This window comes from Oncorhynchus tshawytscha, linkage group LG05 (assembly GCF_018296145.1).
Source record: "Oncorhynchus tshawytscha isolate Ot180627B linkage group LG05, Otsh_v2.0, whole genome shotgun sequence".
Classification (NCBI taxonomy): Eukaryota; Metazoa; Chordata; class Actinopteri; order Salmoniformes; family Salmonidae; genus Oncorhynchus; species Oncorhynchus tshawytscha.
In genome coordinates, this window is record NC_056433.1 from 76,673,824 (window position 1) to 76,687,951 (window position 14,128).

The 14,128-nt window shown below is 41.4% G+C and overlaps 1 protein-coding gene across 6 annotated transcripts; it reads left to right on the forward strand.

Moving 5' to 3' along the window:
• The first annotated feature begins 74 nt into the window (after positions 1-74).
• si:dkey-148h10.5 (integrin subunit beta 3 binding protein) lies at positions 75-14,010 on the forward strand. Of its 6 annotated transcripts, none has more exons than XR_006083476.1 (9): positions 75-199; positions 455-491; positions 682-777; positions 1,296-1,365; positions 3,691-3,769; positions 4,000-4,087; positions 5,304-5,360; positions 12,310-12,367; positions 12,596-14,010. XR_006083476.1 is itself a non-coding variant. In XM_024422311.2 (9 exons), exons 1-8 carry the CDS (start codon positions 195-197, stop codon positions 12,363-12,365), a joined length of 483 nt encoding a protein of 160 aa, XP_024278079.1. In that variant the 5' UTR covers positions 75-194; the 3' UTR covers positions 12,366-12,367; positions 12,596-14,010. The 6 variants fall into 6 exon arrangements, 2 of the variants coding, with proteins under 2 accessions (XP_024278079.1, XP_024278080.1); XR_002953660.2 differs by having other exon boundaries at positions 685-777; XM_024422311.2 differs by having other exon boundaries at positions 682-772.
• Positions 14,011-14,128: the final 118 nt, after the last annotated feature.

Below are 14,128 nucleotides of genomic sequence, written 5' to 3' on the forward strand. Positions count from 1 at the left end.
TTTTTTTTAAATCAATACTATATGCGAATACTTTGATATTAAAGATAAGAGATGTAATTTTGACCGGCAGATAAGAATTTCGTGTTGCTCATGTTTCCGGAGGACTCAAATTCTCTTGCAAACGCTGTACGCGCCAAATTTGTTACCATTGGACTGGGCCTCTCAGAAGTTGTTTGTCAACTATCAACAACAAAATGCCGTAAGTATCTTACTATCTATTCCTTTGTGTTAGATAACTACACATTTATCAACATTATTCATCATACAATGTAATAACTGCAAATTAAAGTTTGATTTCGAAGTAGTTGTTCTCGATAAACTAGCGAACTCGCTACAGTAGCTAACGTTGGCTAAACAAGCCAGTCTGGGGGGGTACTAATTAAGCTAACAGTACTATAGTTTCTAATACACACTTTCTTTCATATTTCTAAATTATCTTCACTGTCTTTCACAGAGTCAAAAGAACACTCCGAATGGAGGACAATGACAACGTGAGTTAATGTAGAATACATCAGTGATTGTCATAAGGGAATTTGAGCCTAACTTACTGTAGCTAGATGAATTGAACTGGCAATTTTTGGGTGTGTGAGTTCTGTTCTGCATCATAACGTTGGTGCTAATAAGCATAACCAGGAGAAAATGTAATGGGTAAATGTATTATTTGTATGTCTATGCACAAAGCAGACACCAGCCAAGAGACCTGCACCAAACAGGAACTTCTCCCCATTGACTGGTACCTACCAGATGAGTCCAAGTGCAGCTCCCCAAGCTGGTACAGTAAGGTTCCACATCATGACAAAGAAATGACCTCAGAAAATCAAACAAAACAAAAAATATTTGTCACATAGACAGTTTACAGCCAGTATAAAAGGTGCAGTGAAATGCTTGTTAGCTCCCTCAACAATGCAGTACATTGTGCAATACCAACAATAAAAGAGTAACACGTAAAAGAAGAGGTAGTATGCAGGAGCAATAAGGCACTGGGGGGTGGTATATGGCCAATATACCATGGCTACGGGCTGTTCTTAGGCATGATGCAATGAGGGCACTTACTGCTATAAAAAAGTGGTTACCAATGTAATTGGAGCAGTAAAAATAAATGTTGTCATACCTGTGGTATCCGGTCTGATATACCACAGCTGTCAGCCAATCGGCATTCGGGGCTCGATTCACCTAGTTTATAAATGGTAATAATTGACAGTATTTAAATGTATAGCTTGTTCAACATCTATATAAAATGTTCATGAATTTGCATATTTTTGCAATTTCCATTGTGACATTTTGTACTTCAACAGGTAAAGCCAAAGCCAGTGGGAAAACTGCTAATTCCCATAAACAACAGGTGCCACAGACGGAAGTGGAAATGTGAGTACTGTAAATATCACGATGTCTCCATGTACACAACAGCAATACTGCTAAGCTAGCTATATATACACTGAACAAAAATATAAATGCAACATGCAACAATTTCAAAGATTTGACTGCGTTACAGTTCATATAATGAAATCAGTCAATTGAAATAAAATCATTAGGCCATAATCTATGGCTTCACAATACTGTGAATACAGATATGCATCTGTTGGTCACAGATGCCTTTTAACCTCTCTGAGATATGTGGGACGGTAGTGTCCCACCTTGCCAACAGCCAGTGAAAGTGCAGGGTGCCAAATTCAAAACAACAAAAATCTCATAATTAAAATTCCTCAAGCATATGTATTTTACACCATTTTAAAGATAAAATTCTCGTTAATCCAGCCACAGTGTCTGATTTAAAAAATAAAAATAAATGCTTCACAGCGAAAGCACTACAAACGATTATGTTAGGTCACCACCAACTCACAGAAAAACGCTGCCATTTTTCCAGCCAAAGAGAAGAGTCACAAAAAGCACAAATAGAGGTAAAATGAATCACTAACCTTTGATGATCTTCATCACATGACACTCATAGGACTTCATGTTACACAATACATGTATGTTTTGTTCGATAAAGTGCATATTTATATTTTTTTAAATCTCATTTTACATTGGCGCTTTACGTTCAGTAGTTTTAAAACATGCGGTGATTGTGCAGAGAGCCACATCTATTTACAGAAATACTCCATTATAAATGTTGATGAAAATACAACGGTTATACGTGGAATTAGAGATATACTTCTCCTTAATGCAATCGCTGTGTCAGATTTAAAATTTTAAAAAAGCAAACCATGCAATAATCTGAGTCTAGCGTTCAGACAACAAAGCAGTAAAAAAGATATCTGCCATATTGGGTGGTCGACATCAGTCAGAAATGGCATTATAAATATTCACTTACCTTTGATCTTCATCAGAATGCACTCCCAGGAATCGCAGTTCCACAATAAATGTTTGATAATGTCCAAATAGCTTCTTTTGTTACGGCGTTGGGTAAATAAATCCAAAAGCGCGTTCAGGTCCAGCTAAACGTCGGATGAAAAGTTCAAAATGCTCCGTTACAGCCTGAAGAAACTTGTCAAATTAAGTATAGATTCAATCTTTAGGATGTTTTTATCATAAATGTTAAATAATGTTCCAACCGAAGAATTCCTATGTCTGTAGAAAAGCAATGGAACGAGAGCTAACTCTCTTGTGACCGCGCCTCAGAGCCTGTGGCAATCTGCCAGACACCTGACTCATTCCTCTCTCATTCAGTCCCACTTCACAGTAGAATCAACATAACCAATAAGCAACATAACCAATATCCCACTGTATCTACAATAGGGACTGAGTTTTTAAAAAAACTACAAGCCTCAAATTTCCCACTTCCGGGTTGGATTTTTCTCAGGTTTTCGCCTGCAATATGAGATCTGTTATACTCACAGACATCATTCAAACAGTTTTAAAAACTTCAGAGTGTTTTCTATCCAAGGATACTAATAATATGCATCTATGAGCATCTGGGACAGAGTATCAGGCAGTTTACTCTGGGCACCTTATTCATCCAAGCTACTCAATACTGCCCACCTGTCACCAAGAAGTTAAAGGGAGGGATGTGGATCAGAAAACCAGTCAGTATCTGGTGTGACCACCGTTTGTCTCATGCAGCGTGACACATTTCGGGAACTGGAACATGCTGTCGTGTAAGAGAGGAGCATTTGTATATTTTTTTAGTATGGAGAATTTCTGGGATCTTTTATTTCAGCTCCTGAAACATGGTACCAAAACTTTACATGTTGCGTTTATATTTTTGTTCAGTATATAATAACGTCCTGTTTGTTGAAGATGTCTCCTTTTTATTAAGAAGGGGGATATATTTCAATTGCCACACTTGGCTGATGGTCATTATGACAAATCATAATTTAATGACAGGAGACATGCAACAAAGTGGATTCATCATTGGCCGAATTATCAGTGATTTACATAGCACTAAAAATAGTTGGATAAGAGTACTTTAAGACGAGGGCAATTTCCTTCCCCAAAGCATACCCATTCTGAGTCTGTTCTATCCATCAAGACAAGCATTAGTTTTGAATTTTATAGTGCAGTCATTTAAGAGGGATCTATTTAAATGTTACCATTCAAGTATGGTCATGACGTATTTGATAGACTAGACGTGCTGTCATTATGGGATATTATGAGAGTTTTAACTATAGCAGTAGTATAATCCTATATCTCTAACCTATGATTTGAATGTATTTAACACTTCATTTGGACATTTTAATTTATTTGGACCAGACTACATGCCATCAGCTCTAAACTGGAAGCATCAGTTGGAGCATTTATCAAGGCAAGGCAAGAGCTGAAGAAAATAGTGGTGAGTAAAAAATGTTTTGTCAAATTTCCCTATCGATGAAAAAAGACATTTAGTGCTTCCATCATAGCTCCAGTTTGAGTTACAGTATATGATAGCCTTAACCTTGATTTTTGCTCTGGCATTCTCAGGTCATTGCATGCACTGTAGGGACAGTTTATAGTTGATGTTAAGGAGCTGCTCACCCTTTAAATATCAATCTGAGAAAAGTGATGTATTGTTTTTGGCATCAGGCTGCAGAGGGCAGCAGTGAGCTGAAGAGTTTCTTTTCTAGAGGCTCTGCTGACCTGAAGACTGAACTGAGGAGACACAGAGAACTTGGTCAGTGGGGTTTTAACCACTTAGTATGACCATACAGTATATGGTATGATGGCAAGGGCCATTCAATAAGCTATTGTGCAGGTGTAGGCAATTAGATTAAGCAGCAAGCCGATTTTTGTCGAAGCAGATGGTCAGGGGGCCGGAACATAATTATACTGAACAAAAATATAAACGCAATGTGTAAAGTGTTTGCTTCATGAGCTGAAATAAAAGATCCCAGAAATGTTCCAAATGTGCTAATTTTTCTCAAAGTGCACAAATTTGTTTACATCCTTGTTAGTGAGCATTTATCCTTTGCCAAGATAATCTATCCACCTGACAGGTGTGGCATATCAAGAAGCTGATTAAACAGCATCATCATTACACAGGTCCACATTGTGCTGGGGACAATAAAAGGCAACTCTAAAATGTGCAGTTTTGTCACAACACAATGCCACAGTTGTATCAAGTTTTGAGGAAGCCATTGTGTTGTGACAAAACCGCAATTGGCATACCGGAGACGTTTCCACAGAATGTAATGTTAATTTCTCTACCATAAGCCGCCTCCAACGTTGCTTTAGAGAATTTATCAGTACGTCCAACTGGCCTCACAAATGCAGACCATGTGTGACCATGCCCGCCCAGAACCGCTACATTCGGCTTCTTCCCTGTGGGATCGTCTGAGACCAGCCACCCGAACAGCTGATGAAACTGGGGGGTATTTATATCTGTAATAAAGCGCTTTTGTGGGGAAAAACAAATTCTGATTATCTGCGCTTTGCTCCCCAGTGGGTGTGCCTAGCTCCCAAGTTTGTTGGGCCAATGCCCACCCAGATTTACTCAATTAAACCCATTTGAGCTGGTGATTTTGTCTTTTTTTTTACCCCAAAATTGAAATCTCTACCAATTTATTATTATTTTTACTAAAACTTTTGGGGGGGGGCCAAACAAAAATCACTCGCAGGCCGGTTTTGGCCCGCTGGCCACCTGTTGCCAACCCCTGCTATAGTGGAACTAAGTTAAGTAATACACTGAAAAAGCAATAGTCCCTAGAATTTATGTGACAAATGTTAGTTTGGTTTGTAAACTAGATTTAGTTAGTTACTAATGAATAGTTAGTTGGGGCCAGGGGTTACTTAGAGCAAATAAATGGTTGTCAGATATTTTGTTTGTTACTTTTTATTTGTCGGTGTGCTTGTTGTCCAAAAATGTTATGAGATTTGGAACATATTTTCAGCATCCAAAGCAGAGTCCAGCCTCAGTGTGAATGGTGCTGGCCAGAGCCGTTTGCAAGGTACGTGCTACTCTAATTATGTAATAACATTTTAAAGTGTTTAGGATAAACGATACTTTATTGACACAATCATATCTCAGATTATTTACTAAGTGTGGTAGACACTTGTAAACTCAGAAGAAAAAGAAACATCCTCACTGTCAACTGTGTTTATTATCAGCAAACTTAACGTGTGTAAATATTTGTATGAACAATAAGATTCAACAAGTGAGAAATAAACTGAACAAGTTCCACAGACAGGTGACTAACAGAAATTAAATAATGTGTCCCTGAACAAAGAGGGGATCAAAATGAAAAGTAACAGTCGGTATCTAGTGTGGCCACCAGCTGCATTAAGTTCTGTAGTGCATCTCCTCCTCATGGACTGCACCAGATTTGCCAGTTCTTGCTGTGAGATGTTACCCCACTCTTCCACCAAGGCACCTGCAAGTTCCCGGACATTTCTGGGGGGAATGGCCCTAGCCCTCCAATCCAACTGGTCCCAGATGTGCTCGATGGGATTGAGATCTGGGCTCTTCGATGGCCATGGCAGAATGCTGACATTCCTGTCTTGCAGGAAATCACGCACAGAACGAGCAGTATGGCTGGTGGCTTTGTCATGCTGGGGAGTCATTTCAGTATGAGCCTGCAGGAAGGGTACCACATGAGGGAGGAGGATGTCTTCCCTGTATTGCACAGCGTTGAGATTGCCTGCAATGACAACAAGCTCAGTCCAATGATGCTGTGACACACCGCCCCAGACCATGACGGACTCTCCACCTCCAAATCATTCCCGCTCCAGAGTACAGGCCTCGGTGTAATGCTCATTCCTTTGACGATAAATGCGAATCCGACCATCAGCCCTGGTGAGACAAAACCGCAACTCATCAGTGAAGAGCACTTTGCCAGTCCTGTCTGGTCCAGCGACAGTGGGTTTGTGTCCATAGGCGATGTTGGTGCCGGTGATGTCTGGTGAGGCCTCAGTCCAGCATCTCTCAGCCTATTGCAGACAATCTGAGCACTGATGGAGGGATTGTGCGTTCCTGGTGTAACTCAGGCAGTTGTTGTTGCCATCCTGTCCTTGTCCCGCAGGTGTGATGTACTGATCCTGTGCAGGTGTTACACGTGGTCTGCCGCTGCGAGGACGGACAGCTGATCGTCCTGTCTCCCTGTAGCGCTGTCTTAGGTGTCTCACAGTACGGACATTGCAATTTATTGCCCTGGCCACATCTGCAGTCCTCATGCCTCCTTGCAGCATGCCTAAGGCATGTTCACACAGATGAGCAGTAACCCTGGGTATCTTTCTTTTGGTGTTTTTCAGTCTCAGTGGAATGGCCTCTCTAGTGTCCTAAGTTTTCATAACTGTGACCTTAATTGCCTACCGTCTGTAAGCTGTTAGTGTCTTAACGACCGTTCCACAGGTGCATGTTCATCAATTGTTTATGGTTCATTGAGCAAGCATGGGAACCTGTGTTTTAAACCCTTTACAATTAATATCTGTTAAGTTATTTGGATTTTTACAAGTTATCTTTGAAAGACAGGGTCCTGAAAAGGATGTTTCTTTTTATGCTGAGTTTAGCTTTTAAATAACTTTTTTTATGATGAGATTATGTGCTCTGAGGAAGGTCAATAGGGACAAAACATTAGCAGCATCTAAAATGAAAAGCGTATCAGTGCGTGGGCTCCTCCTCCTTTTGACCAATCCTATAAAACTAATGTTGTGTTTTCTTGTCCATACATTCAGATGAGATATTTCCTGCATTGAATTGGGTTGTAATTAGATTATCATATGTTATTATGATGGTGACTTTTCTCTAGTATTCCTTAAAGGGAATATCTACAGTTCAAACAACTACAAAGCAATCACCCAGCCAGTGTTTTGGTAAATAGCTGAGGGATGGGGCTAGAGAAATGTAACCACTGAAATTTACAGAGCAATTGATGCAAGGACTGACCATCCATGAAATCAAAATGATAGTATTACCCATGTTTTTAGGCATGTTTTGCTTACAAACGAAGGAGTAAAACAAGCTTGTATTTTGAGTTCTGATGGGATATGAACTAAGCTCACGAGGCATTCATAAGTTATATTCAATCAATGGGTATATGGATGTAGCAGTCGCAGATTTACCCTTTTTAAATGAAGGGATAGTAAGAAAACAACGTGTTTGTTAATGAGCTGGTTGACATGGGTGTGATGGGTTTGAATGCAGTCACATGGACAGGCTTGGGGCTACTAGGCTTTGATCTGATCTACTACTGGGCCTATTTATCACCATTTATCCACTATTCATTCAATGTGTTTGTCTGTCTCCATTTTCCAATAGAAAAACTATCTTTGGAGAAAAACAACATTTTGTTTTCCCAACACAAACACAATTTCCCAGGCAGAGAATTAATTTGATTATTTCAGGCACACATTATGCCTCCAGCAAAGCTATACTTGTGATCCAATCACATAATGGTGATTTGTGGGAAATGAATAGGGGGATTGTCAGGGAAGTCGGGCTTGTTTTCTGATAAGGTCGTCGAAAATTGTTTTAATTAGTTACAGTGAAGAAGCGTAACATATGTGTTGCCTTGTGGCCCCACACCAGAGGAACGTCACATTTTCTATCACATGGTGGAGCGTGAAATTTATCGGTTGTGCATAAACCCCCTTACAACAACTAAGTTCGCATCGTCAAACTAGATAGCTAGGGGAAGATAATAGCTCCTCTGTTGCTTTGAGACACATTTTTAAAGTAAACAAGCTTTTTTATTCAAGACAGTGGACAAGGCGAGCGGAGCGCTGGCCCATATCTGTGCTGTGGAGGGAGTGTGAAATCTAGACCGATGATGGTGATCGTGTCATGTAGGCATCGCTCTGCTTCCCAGTGTAAAACGTTTTAGACTCGCTGGCTATGGCATTCAGGCCCTGCATTAATGTATGGAAAGGTGTAAGATGCTCTGAAAAGTGTAACTGCTTTGTCAGGGTGACTGCGTTCTTCTCAACCTGCATTACATTTATAGTTCGTTTTATTTATTTAGCAGTTCTGACTTCAGTTCTGACCCTTAAGCTAGATTTAAGAGTGCACTCAATTGCTTTATAATTGATCTAAAGTGTAACAGTCCTGTCGAATATGGTAACTGCCGCGACAGATTGTTTATGTAAGCCTACATCCTCGAGGCTAGTATAAGTTTGGGTATGTGTTTCACGGGGTGATGGGTAAAATATAGTCTTTTACAGCGGTAGTAGATGAGAATGTAAATCTGGCCTAATATCAGGCCTTCCCGAGGAAGTCACCAGAATGATTGATTTATAGATTTGACAAGTTCTCTCTTCTAATTAACTGTCAGCTTTTTGTGTAGTCAGTCCACAATGAATGCAATGTCATACAAATCCGATTTGGTGATTGGATTATTCTGCCTGCACTCTCCAGGAAAAGCTGATAGGCTGCCGTAAAACAAACAAACAGTTGTAGTTAAGGGGGAAAATGCTCAATTTGGGTCAAAACAATGCAGTTCAAAGACACTCTGTTAACTAATTCACAGAACTACGGGTCATATTCTGTGGCTGGAAAAGTAGAAAACGCCTGCTGAGTTGTGTGAGCTAAGCTTCCTGTTTTCAGTGTCGAAAACTCCAGTGTTCCAGAGAGCGCCTGGTATAAGGGAAAGCCCTAGGCGTCCTCCTCTGCTTTGTGACTAGAGCATGACTCAACACGGGGGGCCCCACAAGGATGCGTCCTAATGCCCCTTCTGTACTCCCTGGCCTCACACAGTTCCAACTCCATTATCAAGTTCGCTGACAACATGACTGTAGTAGGCCTGATTACCAACAACGACGAGACGACTTACAGAGAGGAGGTAGGCACTATGACGACGCGGTACCAGATAAACAACCTCAACATCAGCAAAACAAAGGAGCTGATTGAGGTGTTCAGGAGGAACCAGGCTGGCCACGACCCAATCCTCATCAACGGGGCCGCCGCGGAGACGGTCAAAAACATAAAGTTCCTCCGTGTACACATCCTTCGAAGAGCTGAAATGGGCAAACCACATGGACACCATGGTGAAGAAGGAACAGCGACTCTTCAACCTCAGGAGGCTGAAGAAATTCTGCCTATCCCCGAGGGCTCTCCCAGTGTTATTTTCTACATTGTTGAATAATAGTGAAGACATCAAAACTATGAAATAACACATGGAATCATGTAGTAAAAAGTGTTAAACAAATCAATTAAAAAATATATATATATTTGACTTTCTTCAAATAGCCGCCTTAGTGACAGCTTTGCACATTCTTGGCATTCTCTCAACCAGCTTCACCTGAAATGCTTTTCCAACAGTCTTGAAGGAGTTCCCACATGCTGAGCACTTGTTGGCTGCTTTTCCTTCACTCTGCGGTCCAACTCCTCCCAATCCATCTCAACTGGGTTGGGGTTGGGTGATTTGTGGAGGCCAGGTCATCTGATGCAGCACTCCATCACTCTCCTTCTTGGTCAACTAGCATTTATACCGCCTGGAGGTGTGTTGGGTCATTGTCCTGTTGAAAAACAAATGATAGTCCCACTAAGCGCAAACCAGATGGAATGGCATATCGTTGCACAATGCTGCGGTAGCCATGCTGGTTAAGTGTGCCTTGAATTCTAAAGAACTCACCAACAGTGTCACCAGCAAAGCACCATCACACCTCCTCCATGCTTCATGGTGGGAACCACACATGCTGAGATCATCCGTTCTACTCTGTATATTACAAAGACAGTGGTTGGAACCAAAAATCTCAAATTTGGATTCATCAGACCAAAGGACAGATTTTCACCGGCCTAATGTCCATTGTTCGTGTTTCTTGTCCCGAGCAAGTCTCTTCTTATTATTGGGGTCCTTTTAGTAGTGGTTTCTTTGCAGCAATTCAACCATGAAGGCCTGATTTCACACAGTCTCCTCTGAACAGTTGAAGTTGTCTGTTACTTGCATTTATTTGGGCTGCAATTTCTGAGGCTGGTAACCCGAAAGAACATGTCCTCCTGCAACAAAGGTAACTCTGGGTCTTCCTTTCCTGTGGCTGTCCTCATGAGAGCAAGTTTCATCAAAGCTCTTGATGGTTTTTGCGGCTGCAAAAAGTTATTGAAATGTTCATGTCTTAAAGAAATGATGGACTGTCGTTTCTCTTTGCTTATTTGAGCTGTTCTTGCCATAATTTGGACTTCGCCATATTTGGTAAATGGACATCTTCTGTATACCACCCCTACCTCGTCACAACACAACTAATTGGCTCAAACGCATTGAGGAAAGAAATTCCACAAATTAACTTTTAACAAGGCGCATGTGTTAATTGAAATGCATTCCAGGTGACTACCTCGTGAAGCTGGTTGAGAGTGCCAAGAGTGTGCAAAGGGTAGCTACTTTGAACAATATAAAATGTATTTTGATTTGTTTTTCTGGTTACTACATGATTCCATATGTGTTATTTCATAGTTTGTCTTCACTATTTTTCTACAATGTAAAAAAAAAAAAAACTTGAATGAGTAAGTTTCTAAACTTTTGACTGGTGCTGTATTTGTATTCTTGTTTCATTCACTTCTGTTTGACCTGCACTGCTCGGAGCTTAAGAATTTCACTGTACCCTGCATTTACATCTGCGACCCTGTGCATGTGACTAAACTCACCTCATTGTTACCTGCGCCGTGTTGAGAACACCAGCTCTTAGATCTGGGCTTTGAGACTGATGCTGTCTCAGGGGCCAAGCAACGCCTCAAACAGCGTAGCTCAGTACAGCGCCAGGCCAAACACTGCCAAGACTGGAGTCAATTGACAATAATATTTGAACTTTGACATTATAACCTCTGAACCTGCTCCCTTTCTCTTCTTTCTTCAACGTGCCTGCTGAGGTGTTGCGCAGCTCTTACGGCCATTATTTAAGTTTAGCAAAAGTTTCGGTAAGCATTCTGGAGAAGTCACTTTTTGTGAGCAATCAGGGTTCAGGCAGACATAAATCCACAGGGTTGTCCAGGCATTACAAATACCCCAGTAGGGAGGACTCCTGCCTGTATGTGCTGATGACTACAGAATTGTAAAGCGAAGGCCATAATAATTCTGAGGCAAGTTTCCCTCAGCAGAAGGTATTGATTATTTGTGTGTGGTGAGAGATTTGGAAAATTCAATTAAAGGAGTTGTGCAAAGGATTCGTAAATTCTCCCTCCGACCTGTACAGAGACATTTGTTATGATCTAAATCAATGTTGCACTTCACAATATATTTTTTTAGAAGCATAAAAATAAATAACATGTAAACAGATCTGCTTACTACAGAATTACATTTTATTTTCTCAGAAGCATTTAGTCATGGGCAACCCACTGACACGCACACATCTTCTGGGCAGTAACAGATTTTTATTGCCATTTTTCCATAAGAAAATCCTATATAATGTGAATTTTGAGGTGGGAAAAAATGGGGAGAAAGAGGACTGCTCAGCAGTATAAAAATTGATCAGGCCATAGATGGGTCCATGTTGGGGAAGATTTGTATGTCAGCACAGCAGTAATGGGGTGTATTAAAGACAGGATTTCTTAAATGTAATCAAAGCGCTGGGGTGGTTTCCCAGGGCTCTAACACATCAATCCTCTCATCAGACACATGGCACCTGCTTGGGAGGAGTTTTATGCTTTTTGATTAAACACACAGCTGTAATTAAGGAGCAGTGATATACATTTTGGTGACAACTGAAGCCGGGCTGCACTGCTGAAGCCTCAGACTACGCATTCCTTCAGATATTTCAGTCGTTTTGGATTTTGTCCTCCAGTGAGAAATTATTTACAAAAATTCCACCTCTGGTAATATTGTTAACTTTGAATCAATTAGGCAAGTATTTAGTACCATCTGTATTTCACTTGTAAATAAAACCACTTAAGCCTACAGATTTATCTGTTTGTGAATGGCAGTGCTTTGAGAGAAGATAATACTGTATTCTCTGAATTATTCATTTTCTCTACAGGCGTTGTCCAGACTGGCAGCTCCTCTGATTTCCTGAAATCCATAATGGCCTTATAAAGGTACAACGACTCAGATGGAGCCTATAGCTTTGTCTTTATGAATCGGGTTTCAAGATCCATTATACTGTAACACATTGTTCAATTGTCATCACACGTTACTTGTTTGTTTCCTCCTAGTAGAGCTACATGAGTCAGTATGTCTTCCTATTGAGTCTGGTGATATTGCATTACTGTGTAACAGACAGCAGGGTTGCACTCATGGTTTCCCCTCTGACGTCCCCCTTGTAGGTTTCTGCTTAGGGAGCCCCTCAACTCAACTCTCAACAGACCGACGGCAAATGGAATAGCAGCTCTGCCTTCTCTCACGCAGTGGTGTACATGTTTCCTCTTCGGAGACGGCTGGGTGATGAATATAGAATCTAAGCTGTCATTTGTGAGGCAGAGGGATGTCTCGGAGGCTGCCTGTCAGTCATTGGGGGGAATGTGTCAAAGTAAAACGCCTTAGACATCAGACAGGTTTATGCCGAACCCTCACCGCTGACAAATGTTGACTCTACAATAACTGCCGCTATACAGTGCTGAGAAAATGTTCTTTCAGTGAGCGAACGCCCTCGTCCCATTAGACCTGATGCTAAATGAAATCCACCCCCACCATGTCCTCCAGCTACCTTGAAAGGTGAAGGAAACTGGAATATAGGCTCTGAGAGGCTAGTGCACACACACACTTCATTCTTTGGCTCTTTATTTGGCTGTGCCAGGGAAGGCAGAGGGCCTCTTACAGCCTGAGAGACCTCAGCAACAGCTGGTGTGCACAGACACATTTCCTATTTCTGCCCAAGGTGGATCATGTAACTCTCACTCTATCAGCCTTGGAGGCTGTGTGAAGGACAAAGCGAGCACATCCATAAACAAAACTAATGTTTTCATACAGGCCCTCTGGAGGTAAGAGGAGACCCTTGGTGGTCTTACATCTGCCACCTCTACTTCAACCCATCTTGCCTTCTACCCCCATCACCTTAGACCTTAGGGTCCCACTCTCCCTGGGTCTCACCCCCCCCAGCGCTCCACTCTTCATTTGACTGTGGTGCATGAAGCGGGTGCGGCAATGACGTTACCTGTGACTCGTCCTCCCTGTCCCAACTGACACATACATGTTAAAACTGGAGCATCGGTACATTGCTGCAAGCAACCCATCTGTCTAGAGACTACCTTCCTCCCAGTCAATCCACAGTAGTCATTTTAAAGCCACAGGCCCCTGGTTGTCCCGCCCTTCATATTATAGGATGCAGGGCCAGCGGCTGCAGATAGACAGTGTAGCAGTGACCCGATAACATTTATAGTAGTAATGGATTTTTTTAATGGCTGTCATTAACTCACAGGCAGAGAGGGGAAAGATTGCTTGTACTTTTTTTTTTTCTGTGGTATTTCAGCTTTATGACATTATGTTCAGATATGTAATCTTCCATCATCCTTGTTTGAGGGCCTGTCTGACCTGCCACTGCTTTGTGTTGAAATGCATAGCCCTTTGTGCTTTGTGGACTCCTTGTTTTCCAATTGGCTCATTAATCCCCCTTCCTCTCTCCTGTAACTATTCCCCAGGTTGTTGCTGTCCATGAGAATGTGTTGAGTCAACTTACCTGGTAAAATAAAATTGTCTAGGTGTTGTAATGAATTTTTCATCTAAATTAAATGGTTGGAAGACATGGTTTGGCTCATTATTGTCTGGCTACAACATACCGCAACACTGTTACAACCAGTGATTTGAGCTAGCTTGGAGAAGATGGACACTGAGGATTTTATTGAAACTGCTTTTGACAGATC

Bases quoted from the DNA above. Each gene is read 5' to 3' on its own strand.
- si:dkey-148h10.5 (XM_024422311.2), top strand. The intron at 3,770-3,999 runs GTGAGTAAAAAA...TTTTGGCATCAG, and splicing joins AAGAGCTGAAGAAAATAGTG to GCTGCAGAGGGCAGCAGTGA. The intron at 4,088-5,303 runs GTCAGTGGGGTT...ACATATTTTCAG, and splicing joins GAGGAGACACAGAGAACTTG to CATCCAAAGCAGAGTCCAGC.